This window comes from Lycium ferocissimum, chromosome 1 (genome assembly GCF_029784015.1).
Source record: "Lycium ferocissimum isolate CSIRO_LF1 chromosome 1, AGI_CSIRO_Lferr_CH_V1, whole genome shotgun sequence".
Classification (NCBI taxonomy): Eukaryota; Viridiplantae; Streptophyta; class Magnoliopsida; order Solanales; family Solanaceae; genus Lycium; species Lycium ferocissimum.
The window spans coordinates 69307654-69331755 of record NC_081342.1 but is presented as its reverse complement, the minus strand read 5'-3'; the positions used below and the strand labels follow the sequence as shown (position 1 = coordinate 69331755).

At 34.3% G+C, this 24102-nt stretch overlaps 1 protein-coding gene and 1 pseudogene across 1 annotated transcript; both read left to right on the top strand.

Annotated features, from left to right (window-relative positions):
• The window catches only part of LOC132067094 (AT-hook motif nuclear-localized protein 10-like), a 28888-nt pseudogene extending 22369 nt beyond the window's left edge, over positions 1-6519 (top strand).
• An 11704-nt stretch (positions 6520-18223) lies between these two features.
• LOC132067086 (auxin-responsive protein SAUR77-like) lies at positions 18224-18598 on the top strand. Its single transcript, XM_059460222.1, has one exon. The coding sequence runs from the start codon at positions 18224-18226 to the stop codon at positions 18596-18598; it is 375 nt and encodes a 124-aa protein (XP_059316205.1).
• The last annotated feature ends 5504 nt before the right edge of the window (positions 18599-24102 follow it).

The window sequence follows — 24102 nt, the reverse complement described above, 5'->3', positions numbered from 1 at the left end:
TGTACCCCGCCCCCGGTTCTCCGGGAGTCTTGGTAGGGAAATTTATTGTGATAAAACAACACGATTCAAAATTGAGGCCGAATCGTGTTTATGCTTTTGTTACTTTTGCCTCCAAAACTTTTGAAAGCTCAAATGCCAAATCAAGCTATGCTTTTTATCTATTATTCTATCTTTACCTAATTAATCTTTATCTTTCAGCAATCAAACTAGTAACTATGCTAATACTGTGAATGTGACACGTAATGAAACAAGCGAACCCTTAGCAAATGCCGAACGAGACTCCGAAGAATACGAAGAGGACATGCAGCCTGGAGAATTAACTAAAGAAGTTGAACATTCTGAGAACAAGCCGAAACCAAATTTGGTTGAAACAGAAACTGTAAATTTGGGAGATTCAGAAATTGCGAGAGAAACAAGGATTAGCGTCCATTTGATTCTGTCACAAAGGGAGGAATTGATCAACCTTTTGAAACAATATATAGACGTGTTCGCATGGCATTACGATGATACGCCAGGTCTGAGCACAGAGCAGAATGGCTAGAGCTTTTAACAAGAAGAAACGGATGGCAAATTGTAGCTGAAAACTATCGATGCAGATGCCATCCAGAAATATCACATTTAGGAGCTATCTTTTGTTTTATATGTAATATTCTGCAATGTCTTTTTATGTAATGAATTACGTTCCCTCGGCGGGACACGTAAGAAACCTATATCAGGTTTGGTCTTTGAGATGAAATTGCTAAAACATTCCATTTTGCTTGTAATATGAACTACGCCTGACCTGATTCCCACGGTGGGATACGTAGGCGGCCTACACGGGCCTCGGTCACATTATTAGAAAATTTTAATTTTATTTTCCTTGTATGATATGAACTACGCCTGACCTGATTCCCGTGGGGGATACGTAGGCGGCCTACATAGGCCTCGGTCACATTATTAGAAAATTTTAATTTTATTTTCTTTTTATGTCTTGAACTACGCTTGGCCTGATTCCCGTGGTGGGATACGTAGGCAGCCTATATAAGGCTCGGTCTCGTCATTTGTAAAAGCTCAACATTCCCCTCTGCCATAGACTGGGGCAAATTTTAAGGGCGTCATTGTAAAAGTTCAGAATCCTCCTATGCCAGAAACTGGGACAAATTTTAAAGGCATCATCGCAAAACATATCATCAAGAGACAATTTTAAGGGCATCATTGAAAAGACATTGAAGAAATATGGTCAATTGAGCCATCGGACAAAGGAAAAACTTTGGAGAAAGGACGTTCGCTCTGTTTCACAGCGTGTCATGGTTCAAAGTTCGGCAGGAATTATTTTTTTCATTATATATATATTTACCATAAATTTGTACATATTTCCTTTTACAATAGTATGATTTTCTTTATTAAATGGTTTTATTAATTGGCCAAGACTTAGAAATAGGCGGAGGTTACAAGTCCATACAAAGTTGGAAGCACGAAGCATCAAGAGCTGGATCTTCAAAGTCAACACGAGTCAACCTCCCCCCAAAACTTACAAATTTTCTTTGAGCGCAGGTTCTCAAATTACGGAAGTTGGAAATCCATAATATTTACAGCCCTGCAAGGACTATGCATCGAACGGTTTAAGTTTTCTTATAATATTTAGAAGAATTATGCCCTTCAATTGTAATAATTATCAAAGTTTACTATAAATTAATGCTTAAGTTTTACAAAGATTTTCAAATGAATCGATGCACGAATATTTTTATTGCTTTCAAATGCTTTGCAAAATGCTTTCAAACGCACAAAGATATGCACCACTTTTTCGAAGGCTCCGCAAAATAATTTCAAACGCATGCACATGAATCACACTACTATTTAAACGCATTATCGCTTTCAAATGCTCTACGCAAATGCTTTCAAATACACCACATGCACGCACCACACCAATGCTTTTAATTTGCTCCGCACAAATGCTTTAAATACACTGCACACGCACTGCACAAATGCTTCCATTTGCTCCGCATAAATGCTTTTAAATGCACTGCACATGCACACGCACTGCACCAATGCTTTCATTTTCATAAATGCTTTAAATGCACTGCACATGCACATTGCACCCGCACCGCACAAATGCTTTCATTTGCTCCGCACAAATGCTTTTAAATGCCCTGCACATGCACATTGCACCCGCACTGCACAAATGCTTTCATCCGCTCCGCATAAACGCTTTCAAATGCACTGCACATGCACAACATAAATGCTTTAAATCGCTTCGCGCAAATGCTTTCAAACGCGCACGCACCGCACAAATGCTTTAAAATTCGCTGCATAAATGCTTTGCACCATGAGTCATACTGGTTTAAAAACCTCATTTTCATCAGTCATTGGGTTTTAAAGGAAAACCTCATTATGCGGGCTTAGCAAGCCTCATTTTCATAAATCATTTGGCTTAAATAGCCTCATCTCCATATCTGGTTTAGGGCCTCATTTCCATTAATCATCGCCAAAAGGCATCATTTTCATGAATCATCGGCCCAGAACCTCATTTGCATCAGCCTCAGCAAGGCTATCATTTTAATCATTGCAGCTCTGTTTGCGGATTTATTTTACATCGCTTTATTTTCGATATTTATTTTACTGACTATTTTTATCTAGTTTAAAGTTTCGCAGGAGCTTTAGCGCAACGTGGAACTATTTCTTCGGCAGCGAACTGGGGCAATTTGTTGGGGAGGAAATCAGACTTCCTGACAAGGGTCGAAGATCTACCTCGAACACTCGTCTCCAACTATTCCGCCTACATTCCAGCATATCCAATTTTCGAATTTTCAAGTCTCTACCATAATACCCAGTGTCTCCATAATTCGACACTGGGACAATATTTTGCGAAGATTCGCACCAATCGGGATTCGTCTTTCATAGGTGTCGTAGTTATCCCAGAACTACACGCGGCCTGATTCTCGTGCAGCCCGAGATATGTAGGCAACTCGGAGACCGGAGTTCGGCCATAATCCTCGTAATCCTTTCACATCTCTTACCCTTAGTCCTCCAAAATCCTTTAGCCGGGACAAAATAGGCTATTGAGTCAACGTCTTTGCCCGAAAATTCTTTCATCATTACCGGGCAAAGAGGGACAAGTTGTTGACACCCAATTTTGTCCCGCCTTCCCTAAATATTTATTTACATTTATAGTAATTTTGGTAATTTTAAAAATGATTATTCATACTTTCATTATAATTATTGACTTTTACTAATACGGCATTTTATTGTCTTGTTGTAGTCATTGTTATTTTATTATTTTATTACCGTTATATTATCACTATCATTATTATTATTATTATTATTATTATTATTATTATTATTATTATTATTATTATTATTATTATTATTATTATTATCATTATTATTATTATTATTATTGTTATATTATTATTATATTATTATTATTATTACTATTATTATTATTATTATTTACTAATAGTATTATTATTATTCGCATTTTATATATATATTTTACCATCTTATGCACACGCATTCTAATTATCTTTGCATAATTAAATAATAGCGTTTATTTACTATTGATTTTCAATATATTATCGCACACATTACGGCTATAATTTTATTTAAAATGGGTCGGATAATTACGTATTTCTTTATCTTTGTAACATTTAGCACACGTTAATGTATATAATTAATTGAAAAGGGGGGGCTTTTTATCCGAGCCCAATCAATTATTTCCAGACCAGCCTCATATTAATTCAGTCCATTTACAATCAACCCACATTTTAAAACAATTACCGGCCCGCTATTCATTTACTCTACCTAGCCTATATTTTAATACCCGGCCCACATTTCTAATCCGCTCGACCCACCACACCTCTCTCCCGACCCATCGTCTCTCTCCCTCTCTTTTCTAAAGGGAACAGCTTAGGGTTCCCTTTTATTTCCTCTCTTCTCCACCGCACCCCTTTCCCCCTTTTCTCTTCCACGCTCCTCTCTCTCTTCTCTGCTTCCATCGACCAAAATGGCAAGGCGACAGACGCCTTTCACCTTCCCCAGGCCTTGCATGGCCATTTCGGGGAAGGCGATTAATGATCGGTCAGAGGTCAACGTTTGAAGGTTTGGATCTTTGCTCTTTTCCCTCGGCCCTCTGCTGTCGATCTGAAGATCTCTTAATGAATTTCGTTTGTTTGTGAAAAGAAAATCCCTTTTCTCATTAGTCTTTTTATTTTCCGGGTACAAGTTTTTTAATGGCAGTTGTCTTCTTCCACTGGGTGTCGGATCAACAACAGAGGGTTTTGAACGTTGTTGATTCAAAAATCCCGCCCAAAAATCTCAAATCCCAGCCTAAAACCCTAACAGCCCCTATAAATATTCGCTTCCAATTTGAAAAAGAAGAGGTTCAGCCGCACAAAAAATACCCCTAAAAAATACAAGTTCTTTTAGCCGCCTCAATCCCCCTGAAAATATTAATCTTTCATCAGTCTCACTTTTTCTTGATATTGATCCAAAATACTAAACATTTTTTATTCTCTTTTTGCTCTGTTACTGTTTCGAATCCGAGGGACTCGTCTTCCGTATTCGGTGTTGGGCCAAGGCCCAACGAAGAATCATTTCTCCGCGTCCAGCCCACAGCAGCGACATATAAACTGACTGGGCCGAAGCCCAATAGCGGGCAGATCCGCAACAGCATTACTATTGGGCCGACCCATTCCAATATTCATCCCTCTATTCTATTTTCCTCTTGTGCATTTAATTTGCCTTATATGACTAACATTTTACTTTGTTTCATTTTCTTAGCTTAGATAAATTCTAGTAAATTTAGTGGGTTAGTTTTAATATAATGGGTAGAATTTAAGAAAGAAACTCACCATTAGTCCCATAAGCTTCTTTTTTATGTTAAACTATTTATAGCATATATAATATTTATTGATTTGCAGAATAACATTGACTATATATTTTAAGTAAAAGGAACCATATTTTATCCTTACCATCTTAATTACAAAACATCATTAATACGCAACTATGAATTCAAGTATATTCTATAAATCACTCACCAAGTTTTGAATCAATCACGCATATTTCTAGCCAAGTTAATAAAAATAACTTCCTTTTGAATCTTACTTATAATAGGCCTAGAGTTTTTCCACATTGATATATTCATATAACATAATTTAGCCAAAGTTCAAAATTGCTAAATCTCTTCTTAAAACTATTATTCATAGGCAAATTATTTTATTTTCCACAAAATTTTATTTCTGAATAGCATTACTATATTTTTTATTTAAGGCCTTAGCAATATCTTTAAGTTCTATTTAGTCTTTAAATTTTTCTTTTACGCAAGTTATCATATTTTCTACAAGTATTATTTTAAATAGCATTGTTATACTTTCATTAAAAATTTTAACATTTATAAGCATTATTTCAAAAGTATTTAAATTTTTTTTCCCTTCATGCAGATTACTATATTTTCTACGAGTTGGTTTAGATGGCATATTTATACTTTCCTTTAAAACTTTAGTAATATTATAAATCATTTTCTTAAATTTAAGCATCTTATCTAATCTTAATTAATTAACCTAAGTTTGGTCGGTAAAACCGTAGTTAGCGGATTCTAAAGGATGCCTAACCCCTTCCCTTTAGGATAACTAGAACCCTTACCTAGAATCACACTGATTAAGCAGACTATTAACAGAGGTTAGTCATTTTACCTTAGTTAATAATTAGGTGTCCTAATTCACCGTAAAATTAATTAGGTGGCGACTCCTTAAAATAAAGCAAAAAATAGGAATCACCAATATGTTGTACTCTAAATTAGCCCGTCTAAATGGGGTATTACACTGGCTGTTGTACACGTATGAATGCATACATACATACAGTAAAACTATGCTATAAAATGAAAAATCTAACCTTTTTTTTGTAATAATTTAAAAGTATAGCTAAAACGGGTAATTAGTGGCGTATGTCGTTATATCACGTAATATTTCCTTTTGTTTGTGGAGGTTGTTGTGTTACGACATGAATTTCACTTGGAGAAAAATGTTGATGCCATCAATTCACTTAAAAACGGTCCTTGTCCGTGAAGCAGGTTTAGAATTTAAACTTGACGAGTTCAACCTTTAAGTTCTTACCGTTGGACCTATTGAACTTTTGAAAGTAGGGGTTCAAATTTTAATATCTGTTGAAAGTTTAGTAATTACTAACATATCTATTTACGCTCCGTGGTAAATATACCGGGTTCAGTTGATCCTTGTAAACTATGCTGCTATATACCTCGGGTTTGCCCTCATGTTTGATACTTGCTAATGGTTTTTAGTTCACTACCAGGTTGTTGTGGGTAGCTTCATTGCATAAAAGGAAAAGTCTAAGTCTGAGGCACCATCTTCAATTCCGCCTCCCAATATGTTGAATTTTGGTGCTCCGATAACCTAGGCGAGCTCTCCTTCCCCGGGTACCTCAAGCGAGTCATCTGATGAGAATGGTGGTTGCCCTGTCAGCCATGAAGGGGGAACTTTTGGTAATGCTTCTCAATTGATGCACGGGATGACAGCAACGTACTAGGGCCAAGCAATGTGAAAATATTTGACTTCTTGATTCCCTGCGACTGAGTAGCTAGGCAGTTGATCGCAAATGCTAACGGGTAGATTTTAGGTGTTCTCGCGAGTTCTTGACTTAAGCTTGTTACCTTTTTTTTTGTCCTTACCTATTTGCTACCCTTGGTCTTAGTATATGTTTGGTGACCGTTGGTTGAATATTTTGTTTATTCTCAGATTACGAAACCAGTTTTATTTGTAACTTTCTTCTAGATTAGGTCTTAATGCAATTACCCTTTTCTGCCATAATAATGCTTTCTTTCTTGTTATGAGTTTGTCTTATTTTTATTCAGTTTTGTTAAATTATTGACTGAAATTCATGAACTCCAAGTTAGAACAAAACCTAGCTAATCAAGCATTGACTTTTTCTTTTGTGTAAAGTTTAGTCATGACTAGCCTAAGATGCTGTTACACCTTGTAGTTTTCTACATTAAGATTCATCGTACGTTAGTTGTCTTAATTTTGGACACCGGGATTTGGTTCAAGGATATATGAGGTTGGACATGTTTAACTTGTGTTTATGAGTGTTTAAATTCATGTTTGGTGAGTTATGGAAGGATTGGAGAATAAGTGAATCAAAGTGGGAGAGTTCGTCAAATGTTGTTTTTGGAAAATATGGTATATGGGTCGTATAAGTGAGATATGGTCCGTATTTTGAGATATGGACCGTATTTAAGGATTTAAAAATTTCCAAAGAAGGCAATTTTGGAGGTGATATTATACGGCCAACTATACGGACCGTGTAATTTTATACGGCTAGGATATTGGTCGTATAATGTTATACGACCAAGGATATGGACCGCATATATATTTACAATGTTTCATCTCAAAAATTCTCTCGTTGGTTGTGTCAGAGGTAAACTAGTGTAAGACGGAGAGGCCATGGAACCCTTATAAGGGTAAAGAATACCTTTAACAAGTGTTAAGCAAGTATCTAAAAGTTTTGAGATCAAGCGAATCGAAGAAATTAAGTTTGTTGAAATTTTGGAAAAACTTGGTAGGATTTTGGACAGAAATTTTGGTCCAACTTGAGAGAGGTATATCTCTATAATAGGATGAGTTATGGAATCTATAACCTATGTAAATTGAAGTTCAGAAAGTCTCCTTTCCAATGCAACTGACAGATTGCAAATGGGAGATATGAGGCCAAAGATACGGCCCGTATAATATTATACGACCAAGTTATACGAACCGTATTTTTATACGACCAACTTATACGAACCATATAAGTCAATGTCGGTGGAAATTTCCAAAATTTAAGTATGATGATCCCTTTTCATTTCAATCATTTTAAACACACTCCCAAGTCCTAGAGAGCTCTAGAAACCTCTTCAAAACATATTCAAACATATTTCCAAGCCTAAATCAAAGATCAAAGTGAAGATTAAAGTGGTTAGGGTTTCCAAATAAGGTCTACCCTTGTCTCCTCTTCTTGAAGATGTTTGGGTGTGTATGTTTAAGGTGGAGTAACCATGGAATTGAAGTGTTCTTGAATTTTGAGGTAAGATTTCATCTTAGTTTCATGTTTATGAGTTTGTTTGGTAATTATGTAAGGATTTGAGGAGAAGAAAATTGGAGGAAAAGTTCAAATATGCATTGGAGGATATTTTGAGTTGTGAATTAACTTGAGTTATAATTATTAGCATGTTTTGAGCATAATCTTGTTATGAGGGATAATAATGATGTTCAGGGATTGTTGTATACAAGTGTGTAAGGGGTTGTACGAAGTTGTTGTTATGGATTGATTATGAAAAGAAGTTTTGGGATTGAATTGAGTATAATTTGAATGTAATGTTTTGATTATGGAATTGTTGATGTTTTATTGTGGTTTTAGGAGTTGTTTTGAAGATTGGAGGAAGTAGAAGATATTGGGGAAATGCTGCCCAAATTTCGTTAGTTCGTTAATTGTACTAGTTTGAACTTAAGAATGTTTTCAAGACTTAACCTTAGTATGAATCCTCTTGAATGTAGATTTTCCGGACTTGGGAGGAGAACGTTAAGTAGTTAAGAGGACATAAAGGTATGTAAGGTTAACCCTTTCTTTCTTAAGGCCTGATTCCTTTGTTGTGGACCTATACATGATACCCTCAATATCCATATTCCTAGAAATGCTAGAAGATCATGATTCTCAAGGTTCTTATGATATTAATGATAAATGTTCTCCATGATGATGATGATCCCATTTCTAAAGATACCTGTTACACCTCAAAAATTTTCGCGTCGTTTGCGTTGTAAGTAAACTAACGTAAGCTCGGAGAGGTCATGGAACCCTTATAAGGTTAAGGAATACTCTTAACAAGTGTTAACCAAGTGTCTAAAGGTTCCGGGATCAATCAAATCGAAGAAAATAAGTTTGTTGAAAATTTGGAAAAAGTTGGCAGAATTTTGGATAGAAATGTTGGGTCAACTTTAGAGGGGTATATCTCCTAGTATATCATGAGTTTTGAAGTGAAACAAAAGAACCGACTTTCAAAGGGTATAAATACCCTATTATTCCCCTTTTTTCATCATTTACACTTCTTGGGAGTTATAGACATATCCATACACTTCTCTTAAACACTTCCTTAAATCAAGAATTCAACAAGATTACACCAAACTAGTTCATGAAAAGTGATTGTTCTTGTTTCTACTTAAGGTTGTGGTGAGTTTGGTCTTGAAGAAAGTTGGTGTGGATAAATTTCTTCAAGTATAAGGTATGTTCTTCATCCTATCTCTTATGTTGAGTTGATTTGAAGGTTTAGCAAGTTTTAAAAGTGAAAATAGTTATGAAGGAAAGGTCATAAAGTATTGTGTTGTAGTTGTTGAGTTTATGGACTGTTTTAAGCATGTTGTAGTCGTGTAGTTGGGATAATTTCCATGTACATGGATGGTAGCTAATGTTGTTGGTGTGTTGATGAGATTATGCTCCTTGATTGGGAAGAAAGGAAGTGTATATTGTTATTGTATGTTGATAAACATCGTGTGGGATGTTTTATGGAATATTTTGGTATTGATGATGATGCTGTTGGTGTTAGTGTTGTTGTTGTTGTGTTGATTGTTGGTATTGTGATTTCGGGCTAGGGATATAAATAAGGGAGATGCTGCCCGAATTTTGGCAGATTCTAAAGGGGTTTAATTTGAAGACTTAAGATAAGCATATGACGATAAGCCTAACAGTAATATGAATTCTCTTGAATGTAGATTTACGAGCATGGAAGGATAAGCGTTAAGTAGTAGGAGACCAAAAAGGTATGTTGAGGCTATTCCTTCTTTCATTTTGGCATGATCTATGACAAGTGCGAAACGTAACGATATTCATAATGAATCCACTCCTAGATGTAAGAGTTCACATTCTTATGATGGTATTGGTGTTGTTCTTGTCCAGAATGGGCATCCATAAGTTGTATGTTTCCATAATGGAGTCTAACCGAAGAGGGCATTCATAAGGTTCCTTTATTCATATGTATTTCATATTTGATTTTTAAGTCTCGAATGAGACAAATGAAAAGGGGAAGAAGTTCCCATTTTGAACTAAAAGTTGCTTCGAAGGGAGTCTTTTGATGTTTTACAAAGATTATCATGCATTTGCACACTTATATATATGTACAACATGATTTTAAGGGGAAGGGGAAGGGATATGGCGTTATATACGCAAACCACCTGATCAGCTGGTATATGATGATTATGATGCCGAAGGGGTCGCGATACGGGGCCATTATGCTATTATGCCCGGGCGGGCCGCGAGCAGGGCGAAGGTATGCATTATATATATATATATATTAAAAGTTCATATGCACATACATAATTATCAATATGGGTTACAGGTACATATTGAGTCTGTTACTCTTTTATCATTCGAGTCGAGATATATTGTTTAAATTCTGCCTTACATACTCGATGCATTATTCGTACTGACATCCCTTTGCATGGGGGCGCTGTGTTTCATGCCACACAGGTGCATACAGATGAGTAAAGGACACTTGCTATAGGATATTCCCAGGCTATCAGCTGGATTGGTGAGCTCCATTTCTGTTTGGAGTGTTACCGAGTCAGAGTACTTATGTATGTCCTTGAGTCAATGCATTACAAGTATGTTGGGGCTCTGTCCTAACTTATGTTATGGTATCTTGTTACATATTAGAGACTTTGCAGACAGTGTCCTGTGGATAGTGCGTCGAGATGTCGACAGTTGTGTAAAGAGGCCATGTAGGTCGATGTATTCATATCCATTGATTTAAAGATTTTATTGTGACTAAAGGTTTTCTTTGACTTAACGATAAGGGAGAAGTCCCGAACATGATGAAAGAGTTTTATTAAAAAGTTTTCATGTTTTACTTGACGGAAGCGTCATTTCATAATTTAAGAGTTCACAAAAGTTGTGACTTATGAATAGAATGGCAGTATGGCACTCAGCCGAGTAGGGTCTTGGGTGTCAGTCGCGGCCCTCCGGTTTGGGTCGTGACAATACCAAAGCTTATGGTTCTTGATGTTCTCATGATATTATTGAGTTTGTTGTATGATTGATTATATTCATTGATGTTGATCTCATCTTATGATTTTGTTCTTTCAAGGTGAGACATGTTCATGATGATAGTTCCATAATGATAATCGGAGGTTTATCGACCTTACGTCACTCCGATAGAACAACAATGTTTCCTTTGGGCTCTTATGCATGCTTTATATATATGTATGTATTTTCTCACACCGCGCCGCGCTATAGGAGGCTGGGCAGACACATAGATGTACACATCACTGTAGTGGGCAGCTTATGATATCATCCCGGACGCGGGATATATGGATCGGAATGCACGTTCCGCAGCAATATCTATATATGGATTGGGCTGCAAGTTTTGCAGCATTATATATAATGATGATATGATATATGGATCGGGCTGCACGTTCCGCAGCAATATATATACATGATGATAACACCGCGCCTATATGGCCGGGCAGTATACTATATATATATATATATATATATATATATATATGTATGTATGTATGAGATGGTTTATGTTTCTAAAGCTGAGCATGCATGACATCCGCCTTAAGAGGCATTCAAATGTACAGGTTATTTTTCTTATATCATGCTACTTTCCATATCTCCTATTATGTTGCAATTCATGCCTTACATACTCAGTACATTATTCGTACTGACGTCCTTTTTCTTATGGACGCTGCGTTCATGCCTCCCAGTAGCTGCAGCTGAACACCCTTCGATCCCGTAGACGCATCATCAGCGGAGTCTTAGGAGCGCTCCACTTATTTCGGAGCTCTAGTCTCGTGGTATTACTCTTTTATGAACATATTTGGGCATGGCGGGGTCTTGTCCCGTCCTTATGATTTCTTGTACTCTATATGAGACCGGGTAGGCAGATGTATAGTTAAGTCCCATAACTTACCGGTTCATAGTTTGTATATCATTTTTGTAGCCTTGTCGGCTTGTGTGTATATATACATATATATGGGCATAGTTGATGGTGATCATATGGATGAGCTATTATTTGAGAATTCATGCCCGTACAGATTATGACAACTGTGAGTTAGCCATGTGGTCCATTGAGATATGATTATAAGAAGCATGTTAGGTGGTGCTCGGTAGGTTAGCTCCGGTACCATGCCTCCGTTGGGTAGTGATAGATGCGCGCATGAGAAAATTTGATGTTTTAATTGGTATGTTTAGAACAAAATTTTTTATTTCGGAAAAAAAAGCCGATTTTGTTTGGAGGTTAGCAACAAAAATACTCCAGCCGTTTACCACTACAAGAAAATACAGAAATAGCAACAACTCGTTGGCAACAAAAAAAAAAAAATATTGGCAAAATTTAATATTTGGCAACAACTTAGTTTTACTATTGGCATATATGATGAAACTTTTAAAAATGAACATTTTTAGTTGCCAAACAATTTAATTTTGTTGCCATATATTGATTATTGTTGCAAAAGATTTTGGCAATAACAAAAAAGTTATTGTTGCACGCCTTTGCAATAACAGCCTATGGGAAAGGTTTATGCAACAACAAAAAATGTTATTGCCAAAAATACTTTTTACAACAATAGTCAATACTATGGCAACAAAAAGTTTTGTTGGTAAATGTCTTCTTTCTTGTAGTGGATATACCTTGTCCTCTCATATTTGCCTTATTTTCTAATTCAGAAAATGGAATTTAGTTGGCGTTAACCTTCATCCATTTGAGTTGACGTGTCGATAATACACGTAATTTAAGAGCATAAGTGGGAAAATAAAAAATAAAAATAAAAATTGAAAAACAAAAAGGAAAATAAGAAACAAGCATACATACAATCTCTTCTCTCTCTATCTCTCTAGACTAGACTCTTTTCCACCCCTGAGCTATTAAGTGAGGATAAACTTAGGTAATTTTAGTTAGGGGTGTTCGGCAGCTGGTTCAGTACACTTTTGAAAAATTTTGGTTTGATATTTTTGATATTCAATTTCTTAAATTACTAAATCCAAGTCAAATTTAATTAAATTAAGTACGATTATGTTTACTCTTTTCAATTTGTATAGTTTGAGTTGTGTTTGGTATGAATTTACACCGCAATACAAAGGGTCATAGACGACCAAATGAATGTCGTATTATCATTTAAAACCCGTCGTGAATACAAGTGTGATATTAAGTTGAATATCATCGCGTATAAGTCAGTATTAAACATGACGAATAAACGAGGAAATGAGATATTTTATCCTCTTACAAGTCAAATAGAAGAAAATTGTCTTCTCATATCCCTTATGTATTATTTTTTTCGTTTTCTTAAACGTAAAATATAAAGATCTATTATAAAAACGTTATAAAACTAAAACAAAAAAGTTTATAAAGGGTTACAACCAATAAAACCAGTTCTCCTGGATAAACGTCATCAGACTAGAATAGAATTTTGTGCATTTATCCTTTCAAAAAACCCACGTGGAAAGAACATTATACGAGTAGTGTGTGCTAAGTGGACATAAATAAAATGATGGGCACCTAATACACGGAAATGTCGAGGTTTTACAAATATACGATAATTTTTCCATCCGTCCCTTAATGTTTAGAAGAAGAAAAAAAAATCACATATATGAGGTAGATTTATCACTGATGACGATTATGTTAACCTCCTTTTGTTTTCTATTTAATTCGATCTCGATTTGTTCAATTTCAATTCGAAAACTCTGACTTTTACCAAATCATGAACACTCCTAATTTTAGGATAGAGTTAGAGCTTGACGTAGAAAAGAAACTTCCCATAAGTCACTAGTCAAGTTGGTTGGAAATTGATTATCTGCCAGTCAAACTTTGCTGTAATACAGCAACAAACACAAATGGTAATTAAGGTTGACTATGACAATGAAGAGGTCCTAGTTAATTAGATACGCACAATAGCCAGCATTAACCAGTTGGCCAAAAGTGCAATGCCAGCTGTGGATAACGAAATTTTATTAAATTTAAATTCACAAAAAATTCGGATTATATTCAAAATATATTAGTTCAAATAACAAAAAGGGAAAATGACATAGGGTACCTACTTAAGACTTTTTATTACAAAACATAACGATACTTTTCCTTATTTACAAAATATAACGGATCTTCATTTTTCATACTTTAAAAAAAAATTAAAAAAAAATTATTTTAAAAAATATATATTTAAAAAAATTTAGCTCAATGCTTAAAAAATTCAGTCAATTTTCTGTGTATAAAAACTATATGAAATGTATATATGTGTGCGAAATTTTTTAATATGGTTTTCATACACAAATTTTGAGCGAACTTTTTAAGCCTCGAGTGAGATATACACATTTCATACATTTTTCACAAATAAAATTTTGAGCGCTTTTTTTAAGCTTTAAATATTGTATGAATGTTGTATACAATGTTGTTGCAGTTGCATTAATTTTCTAGATACCTAACATGAATGTTATATACAAAAAATGTGAGTGATATTCTAAGCCTTGAGCGAGATATACATAATTCATACTATTTTTATACACAAAATGAGCGAAAGCTTTAAGCCTTGAACCATATATTCACATTTCATACATTTTTCATGCACAAAATTGTGAGCGAACTTTAAGCTTTGAGCAAGATATACACATTTCATACATTTTTCATACACAAAATTTTAAGCGATTTTTTAAACCTTTAAACCTTGAGCAGAAAAAAATTAATTATTTTTTTAAAAAAAATGTTTTTTTAAATAAATAAATTTAAAAAAAAAAAAAAAAAAAAACTTAAGCGAAAATTTCGTATATATTTTGTAAACTAAAAAGTTTCGTTATATTTCGTAAATACTTTTCTTATTATGTATATATAGGTCAATCTCCCATAAAAAAAATTATGAGCTAATATAATTGAATATTTAAGTCTAATAAATATGAATTTAATTAAAACGGTCCAAATTCATTGGGCTAGCTCATTTAATTGGGCTATAAATGATGAGCCCACTTTGTTAAGCCCAAGATGTGTTATCTTCTTAGAGGTTCAGTTTGGTGCCACATGTCAAATGACGTGACATGCCATGTCAAACGAAGGAGCCAATTGGATTATGCCACATGTCAAAATGACACAACATTTTTAGTCAAATCACAAGGCAATGAAAATGCATCACATGTACAAGTGACATGTTCGTATCAATTAAATTATCGCCATGTCAACTTCAATTTGATTGGTCAAAAGGAGTTCATCCTTATCACAATTCTTCCATATTACAACTATAAATAGGGGCCTCATAATTCAAAAAAAGGACCAGAAAATTCTAACAAGTAGAAAGAGCTCGTGGATCAAATGTCAGATTACTCTACAAGCTCCAAGTTTCAAACAAGCAAGTATTTCTCTACAAGTTCTCAAGATTAAGACCAACAAATTCAAAATTAAGCTTCAAGCCCTTGAATTCAAGTACAAGTCAAGATCAAATCCATCAAGTTCAAGATCAAGCTCAAAAGCCCTTGAATTTATTATCGAAAGGAAGAATCAGAGGATTCATAGAGATTGTAACACTCAAATTTGAAATCAAATTAATACTATGATTGTTGCTATATTTCCTATCTGGATTATTATTTTCTCACCGCGAATTTTATTATCTACACCGGCATTAGTGTTCTGGTCGCAGTATTGTCAAGATGAAATGAAATTTTATGATAATGTTTTAGATTTTGACATGCGGAATTAGAAGAAATTAAAAAATAATCATTTCTAGACAGTTAATTAAGGTTTGGCCAGCTTCTAAAATCTATTTAGTGCTTTAGCTACTTTTTAATGCTGAGATATCACAGTGACAAAAGTATCCCTAATTGAAACATGGAAGAACTTCAGAAAATTTTTATAGTAGTTTGAACATTTATATGTTTCAACTCCATAAATTGTTCCTAGGATTTGAACTCCATGAAACATTCGTGAAGTTTGAAACTTAGCAAATTTTCGGACCCCAATACAATATGTTAGGAGTTCCACTTGCCAAAGCTTCTAACTCCAATACTGCGCGTTGGAACTGTACCAAGTTTTAGCTACGGATATTTTTGTCCAAATTTTATTTTTAAACTAAATGTTGGGTGTGCGAACAAAGTACCACATTGATAGCCGAAAAGAAAAAGGAGCTACTTATAAGGTGTTGGATACTCTTAATGATGAGAGGTCTTTTGGGGAAAGCCGTGCAGGCTTGGCCCAAAGCGGACAATATCACATCATATTAAGAGTATACGTAGACGTTGCTTGAACAACTCCAGATCGAACCAATGGTTTGGCGAGACGAGTATGAAGATGGTTGAATCTGGCATGGGGCCCGGCTTAGTGCCTTTGCTTGTTTATGGGTTGGTTTACGACATTTACCCATAACTTTGAAGACGCATACACAGCCTTTGGGCTTCGGTGACCGTAAATACTTTGACGATGTGGATGACACAAAGACACATTAAATCTCTAACCCGTGATGAGTCATGTGGAACTTAGTTTGAGGGGAGATTATTGGGTGTACGAACAAAGTACCACATTGGTAGTTGAATAGAAAAAAGAGCTACTTATAAGGTGTTGGATACTCTTAATGATGTGAGGCCTTTTGGGGAAACCGCGCGGACTTGGTCCAAAGCAAACAACATCACATCATGTTAAGAGTATCTGTGGGCCGTTTTAGCCCAACAGAGGCTATTTTCAGTTATATTTAAAATTGTGGCTAAATATTGATTCAGGCTTCAATAACTAACTATTCCACCCAATTTTTAATGTAGAATTCAAACTCCATATAGTGGCCTGTATAATTCGAAACACCATGCTAGAAACTATTATTCAGTTATCGGAATTGAAAAGCGGTTATTTGTGAATTTTACCTGTAATTCACTAGTTGTAGAAAACTGCAACCTTGCCAGCATTAGTGTTTGATTGCCAGCATTAGTGTTTGATGGCTAAGTAATGTTTTAGCTAGTTCCTATTTGGTAATGTTTGATTTAGTTGAAACTCAACTATTTGCAGTTGCTAATTGGCCTAAAATTAGTTGGAGTATCAGAAAGAGAAACTGATGACAAAATTTATGAAACTTTACTGTCCAAAGTATATATCCACTTCTTTTAATCAAATTTAACCCATTTTCCACCATTTTATGGAAAAAGATACATTATTGGATAGTGAGAGAGGCTACTATATTACTTAAAATAGGTTGTAAAAAATTAATGCCGAAAATATAATTAAGTAAACGTATGTTATCTCTGTTAATTTAAACTTTTAGATAAAGATGGTCACGTAATTCAACGTGGCATTGTCTTCTGTTCAAATTTCATTGTCACTTATTATTGATAATAATTTATATAGACGCGAATTCAAAATTTGAAGTTTATGAGTTCCTAAAACGGTCTTAAGTCCACGGTCAAATATTTATGGATATTTAGTAGATTTCTTAATATATATATATATATATACACACAAGATCTGGGCAAAACAACAACATACCCAACGTATTCCGCAAGCGGTTTATGACAACGACGCAGATCTTACCTCAACCTCGATAGGTATGGAAGGTTGTTCCCACTTACCAAGTGACATGGAAGCAACATCAAAATAGCAAAAAAAACTAAAGCAGAAAGGACAACAAGTAGCAATAGAAAATTAAGAATAAGAGGTATGCGAATGCTAAAATAAAAATACCAGCAATTGACAGAAATAATACTGGTCCAGTAAGAGAAAGTACTACTAATCCTACTACTAGCCTTCTACCCTATCCTCCGTCATAGTGTTTACACGTGCTTGAATCATAAAAAAGACTCACGTCTGAATCGTTACACAATTGATTAAATAATTGATGCGACATTATGAGCCCCAAATTGCCTACCCCATTGGCCTCACCATTTGTCAAATTGTCTGGCACTTTCCAAATTCCTACCATCTTTTCACTCAAACGGTTCAATTTCCATCAAAATATACCATTGAAATTAATCTACATCAATTGTTATTCAAAATTAGTTCTTACCACCAATAGTATTTTACTTTAATTTATTTGCATATATATATATATATATATATATATATATCTCATTAGCCATTGGCTGGCCAATTCAATCCACACCCTCATTTAATAACTCTTTCATCATCAAACTACAAGTCAAATAACAACTATAACCAAATCCAACACCTTCAAGAATATCTCATATACAAAGTAGTTAGCTAAACACACAACTTCCTAGCTAGAACCTTTTGCAACTTCTTCGCCGTATAATGGATTGCATAATTCTTCCTGTATCAATCTTGAAAAGGCGTTGCTCGGGCCAGTTAGGTTACCAGCCACTCTCGAAAAATGGTTATGGAGATTCAGATACTGATCAGGTGACGGTCGTGGCGGGGAAAGAGAAGAGGGAATTCTTGGTGGAGGCATTTGTGTTGGAAGAAAGCCCTTTTAGGATTTTGATTGAAATGGTAACGAAGAAAGAAGATAGAAGGGAAGTGAATGAGAATAAGGAAAATAAAGTGATTTTTGTGGATGTGGATGTTATGTTGTTTGAGCACATGTTGTGGTTGATGCAAAATGATTGTTCTTCTTTGTTCAAGCTCAATCTCAAAGAGACCATTGACTTCTATGCCCAAGATTGTTGAAAAGCTATGTTGCTAAAATTCTTTAAAATAATCAACAGCTGCACGTTAAATCCTTCAACAGTAATGCATTTTTGGAGCATTCGATACGAGTACTGACGTATTTTTGGAGAGTTCGAATAACATATACAGATTAAAAGTGTATAGATTATGATTCGATATTACAAGTGGATTGAATTTCAGTTGATTGTTTATGATTTTATTGTGTGTACTAGAAATAGAAGTTTACATAGATTAACTAGAAGGTACTATGATTTTTCCCTCTAGTAACATGTTGTTGTTCAATGAAGATACTTGAAGTCATAGGCACATTTGGTTCTTTTGGAAAACAATGTATACTAATTGGCAAGTACTGGTATTTGACTGTTCCTACTTCCTACTATATATATTACTATCATCAAATTAATGGTGGTTCTTATTGTGTCCCATTTGATAGTTTTTTTTTTTTTTTTTTTTTAAACTTCCGAGATCAGTTAAAAGATTTCTATATGCATGTCATTTCTGAAACTTCACTTTCCTTGAAAAACAAGAGAAATAATTGGACTACAAAATTACCAAATAAATCATAGATAAGAGGGTCAGTTGCTCTTTTGGCCCTATTTTATGCTGGTCTTTAATTTTTGTCCCTCAACACAGACAACTTTTCCGCGGGCATAAGTTTATATTTTCGCATCATAATATATCTCATAAGTTGTGTCGAACACTCTTAAAGAACTTATTTCCCGATAGGCATAGGTTCGATTTTTGAAGGACAAAAATGAAAAATCAACCCATTTGAAGGCCAAAAATTAAATACCAGCCCATTTGAAGGACAAAAAGTAAAGACCAGCCCATTTGAAGGTCAAACCGTGCAATTTCTTCTACATATCAAGGTTGAAGAGGGGTGTTCATGGTTTGGTTAAAAATCGATCCAAACCGAAAACTGAACCAAACCGATTAAATAAATCGATACTTACTTTGGTTGGGTTTGGTTTGGTTTTAATTTTTTAAAAACCGATAATATTTAGTTTGGTTTTAGTTTTACTAAAAGCAAACCGAAGAAAAAATCGAACCGAACCGATATATTTTATACATAATTTTTATAATTATATATATGCAATACATTAATTTTTATAAATACTTTTAAATAATTTTTATACTTTTTAAGCACAATTTTATTTATCTCTAATAAGCTAATGAACTTTATACCTTAAGCCCATTTAAAAACGAAATCCATAAATTCAAACTCATTTATTTAAAGAAACAACTATAAGATTTACCTAGATTTATTTTTTGTATTTCTTATAAACTTTATTCACTTCATTAAAATTTATAAATCCTAAGACATTTTCTCCATAATGCAAGAAAACTATAACTACCACAATAAAAAGGTAATAACGAATTATAAGTTGGAAAAGCATAAAACATTCTCTCCTAATTGTAGGAAAAAAAAAAACATGAAAGAGAGAAATACTGTTAGTTTTCTTAAAAACCGAAAATCAACTCAAACTGAACCAAAGTGACTACAACCAAACCGATGGATATGTGTTATATTTGGTTTGGTTTGGTTTTAATAATTTTAAAAACCGATTAGATTGGTTTGGTTTTGATTTTAACCCAAACCGACCCATGAACACCCCTACTTGAAGTAATTGCACGGTTTGGCCTTCAAATGGACTGGTCTTTAATTTTTAGCCTTCAAATTAGTCTTTAATTTTTGTCCCTCAAAATCGAACTTAATCTTAGAGGGGAAGAGTTCTTTAAGGGAGTTGGCATAACTTGTGAATATTATGATGCGTAACTTATTCCCCTCTAGGCATAAAATAAGTTCTATTTTGAAGGACCAAAATTAAAGACCAGCACAAAATAGGGACAAAAGTGCAACTGAACCCAGCAAGGTTTCTTGATTTTGGCCACTAAAGTGTCATGATTGATATACTTCATTCCTTTATGTTATGGATCATTTGCCCGATTGTGCTTCAAAGGCACTGGTCTTTAATTTTTGTCCCTCAAATTGGTGATCTTTAATTTTTGTCTTTCGCTAAAAATTTCTTGGTTTCGAGTACGTACTCTCGCTCAGTCAAAAAATTTTAAAAAAAAAAAATCGCATGGTAGAATTAGATTCGCAAGACAGAGTTTTGCATGCAAAACTCTGCGTCATGCAGAGTTTCAAACTCTACCTTAAGAGAGAGAAAAGCCTTCAGGCAATTTTTTTTTCTTTTTAACTTAGTCAAAATTTTACAAACCTCTGCATTAAGGCCTAACTTTTGCCCAAATAGACTTAATTTTGGGCAAAAGTTAGGCCTTAAGGCAGAGGTTTGACTTAAGGCCTAGTTTTGGATAAAAGTTTGCCTTAAGGCAAACCTCTGCCTTAAAGCCTAACTTTTGGCCGAATAGGCCTAACTTTGCTACAAACTTTTGCCTTGCGAAATTCCTTTTTTCTTTTTATTGAGCTGGGTTCGAACCCAGAACCTCAGGGTATTAGGCGAAGGGTAAAAATTAAAGACTAGTGCCTTTGAAGGGTAACCGGCACAAAAAAATGTTATCGGATTGAGGGTCAATCAATAATTTGTTTTGGGCTCTTTGCCTTGGCAATTATTAAGTAGGTATATAGCCATTTTTAGCACACCTGCTATCGAATATTAGTCACTATTTTAAGAATTATATATAATATTTAGCCACTCTTTTGACACGAAAAAAGTTTTAGATAAGAAATACTCCAACTAAAACATGGAAACACCCTAGCAAACGTTGCTGGAATTCGAAGAATTAACAAGTGAAACCCAAGTAACGCTTTATGAGGTTTAAATTTTTGGTTGAGTTTCAAAACCAAGGAAGGATTCATGGGGTTCAAATCTTTATAATTTCAAAACCAAGTAATGATTCATCTGCTTCAAAAATTTGGCGGAGTTACAAAATCAATAAAGAATTTATGGGTTCCAAGCCTTTATAAGTTCAAAATCAAGAAACAGTCCATTGGGTTCAAAAAATTGCCGGAGTTTCAAAACTAAAGAAGAATTCATGGGATTCAAACCTGGCACAGACCTTTGTAAGTTATTCCGTATTTTAAGTAGTGGTATTTTTATCCGAATTTTGTTTTCAATTAAATTCTGGCTATTTCCTTACGACTTTTCATATGGTACCTAAAAACTCATAACATGCAGAAAAACTGCCTATTCCACCTATTTTTTTTTTAACTGAAAATGACACTAGGTAGTCGCTTGTACCACCCCTATACAAAACAGGAGAAATAGGCACTCGTTGGCAATATTCTCTAGCTTAGCTAGAGTTTTCCTTAGTCTGCTAATGGCATTAAGTGGAGGATACATTAATAAGAACTTTAGTGTTACTGTACAAAAGGTTTGGAGGATTAAAGGCTAGGTAAAGAACCTTTAGCTAGCTACAATACTCCCTTCGTCTCAAATTATTTGTCACTTTTTGTTTTACATGCCCCTTAAGAAATATTTTTTCCGAATAAAAAAGAGTGTTCACTTAGTCATTTGCACACCACTTAAGAAAATACTAACTCCTAGAAAAAAAAATAGGTAATTTGACTTAACTACCGCTCATTAAATAGGTATTGGATTTGATCACATAACACTTAAGAGGGGCAAATCTGAAAAAACAAGGTTAATTCTTTTTTGATTTGATAAGTGGACACTCTTTTTTGACCCAAGAAAAAAAGGTTAAGTGGACGCTCTTTTTAATCCGGAGGGACTATTAATTAGGAGAGGTATTTGACCAACTTTACCCTATTTAGGTCTAAGTGATAAGTCTCTCCATTAAATGTTTACTCCATTTCTGTATCAACTCCATTAATGACAAAATTCTATTAAGGGTAAAATAGAGAAAAAATAATTATTATGCATTGAACTCCTAAAACGACAAATAATTTGAGACGAAGGAAGTATTGTATATGCAAATATTGGGGGATCTAACGCCACTATTCATTGGCAAATATATACCTCGAAATTGATCAGTCAGTCGTTTCTTTTCTTATAAAATACATGAATAATGTAATAATCTTAATTAATGATTTATCATGATGCAATATGTATCTGAGTACTTACGAATGCTAAACTAAATAATTATGTGAAATTGACCAAAACATGGAAGAGATCTAGGTACACTATTAATGTTTACACATGTTGTCATCAGCTATTTTCTTATAACATAATTAAGAGTTTATGTTTTACATACGTACGATTGTAAGACTATATAAAATCATGTTACCGGAAAGATATTACAAGTTTTATTTAATAAGCATTCACTGGCTACCTATAATAGATAAAACGTAGTTGGCTTGAAATAAAAGGTTAATTACATCGTAAAAGTTTTTTATATCGTCAGTCTATGCATGATTAATGTTAATTGATTAGTCATTACCAAATATTTGTGCAGAAATGTCGTTGTAGTTGAGTAAGTTGTCATTAATCATTTCCTAATTATTTTTATTGGACATAAAACAGTTGTCATTAATTTGTTCCACTAAAAATCATACTAATTGAATAGCTTGTTGAGTAAACGGAGGGCTGAGCATAGAGGTTCAATTTAATTTAATTATAGATCACTATCAGACGTGTTTTTGGTCAGCTCTTTAGTTTATTTGTCTATTTGGGTTTTGAATTAACAAGTTGTTTGATAATTTAATAATAACCTAGAAAAGACAAAAATGATCTATTTAGCTTGAGATCAAGTCTTGCTTAAATAATTCATCCATTGTTTATTCGATTTTAGTTGGTAAGTTGAGATATCTATGTCCTAACAACTCATAATTTGGAAGTAAAGAAATACTAGTATCTCTCCTCCTCCCACCAAACACCAAATTATGTGGTGAATGTTTGTCACGCCCCCAAGCCCATAGTATTGTCCACTTTGATCCAACAGTCCTCATAGATTTGTCTCTTCGGTTGCGCTATCATCGAACCTAAAAATGCGCGTACCATGTGTCCTTGTATTATGTCTTATAAAATCCTTCGCTTTCTTTTAATGTGGGATTCGCCTAAGATATCAAGTGTACCCTTTCTTTAGAAGATTACCTACCTAGTAGCCTATTAGTCACCTACCTAGTAGCCAATTAGTCTCTCTTTGTAGCCTCCCTCATCAGCCCACCCTCCAACATAAGCGTAACAATATTGACGATTCAAGTTTGCTTTTTTGTAACTCATATATTTAGCTGACAAAAAGTTTTATGAGAATACTTAAAAATATTCTTGATCTACGATTTGTCATTCATGAACGTTCATAAGATCCATTCATTTAGCAGCACCTTACTATGACACAATGTCTTAAAAGTGAAGGGTGAGGTTCAAGTCAAGAAAGAAATACATGAATGAATAACTTCTACAGTTTGATCTATGATTTGTTGAATAACTTCTACAGTTTGATCTATGATTTGTTATTCACAGACACTCATAAGATCCATTCATTTGGCAGCACTTTTAGTGAAGGGTGAAGTTTAAACGAAGAAAGAATTACAGGAATGAGTATTTATGCTCTCAGAAATGAGGAAAAGGGCGCAGTAATCA

What these genes read in the sequence shown, in the direction of transcription:
- LOC132067086 (XM_059460222.1), top strand. Translation starts at nt 18,224, where the DNA reads ATGGATTGCATAATTCTTCCTGTATCAATCTTGAAAAGGCGTTGCTCG.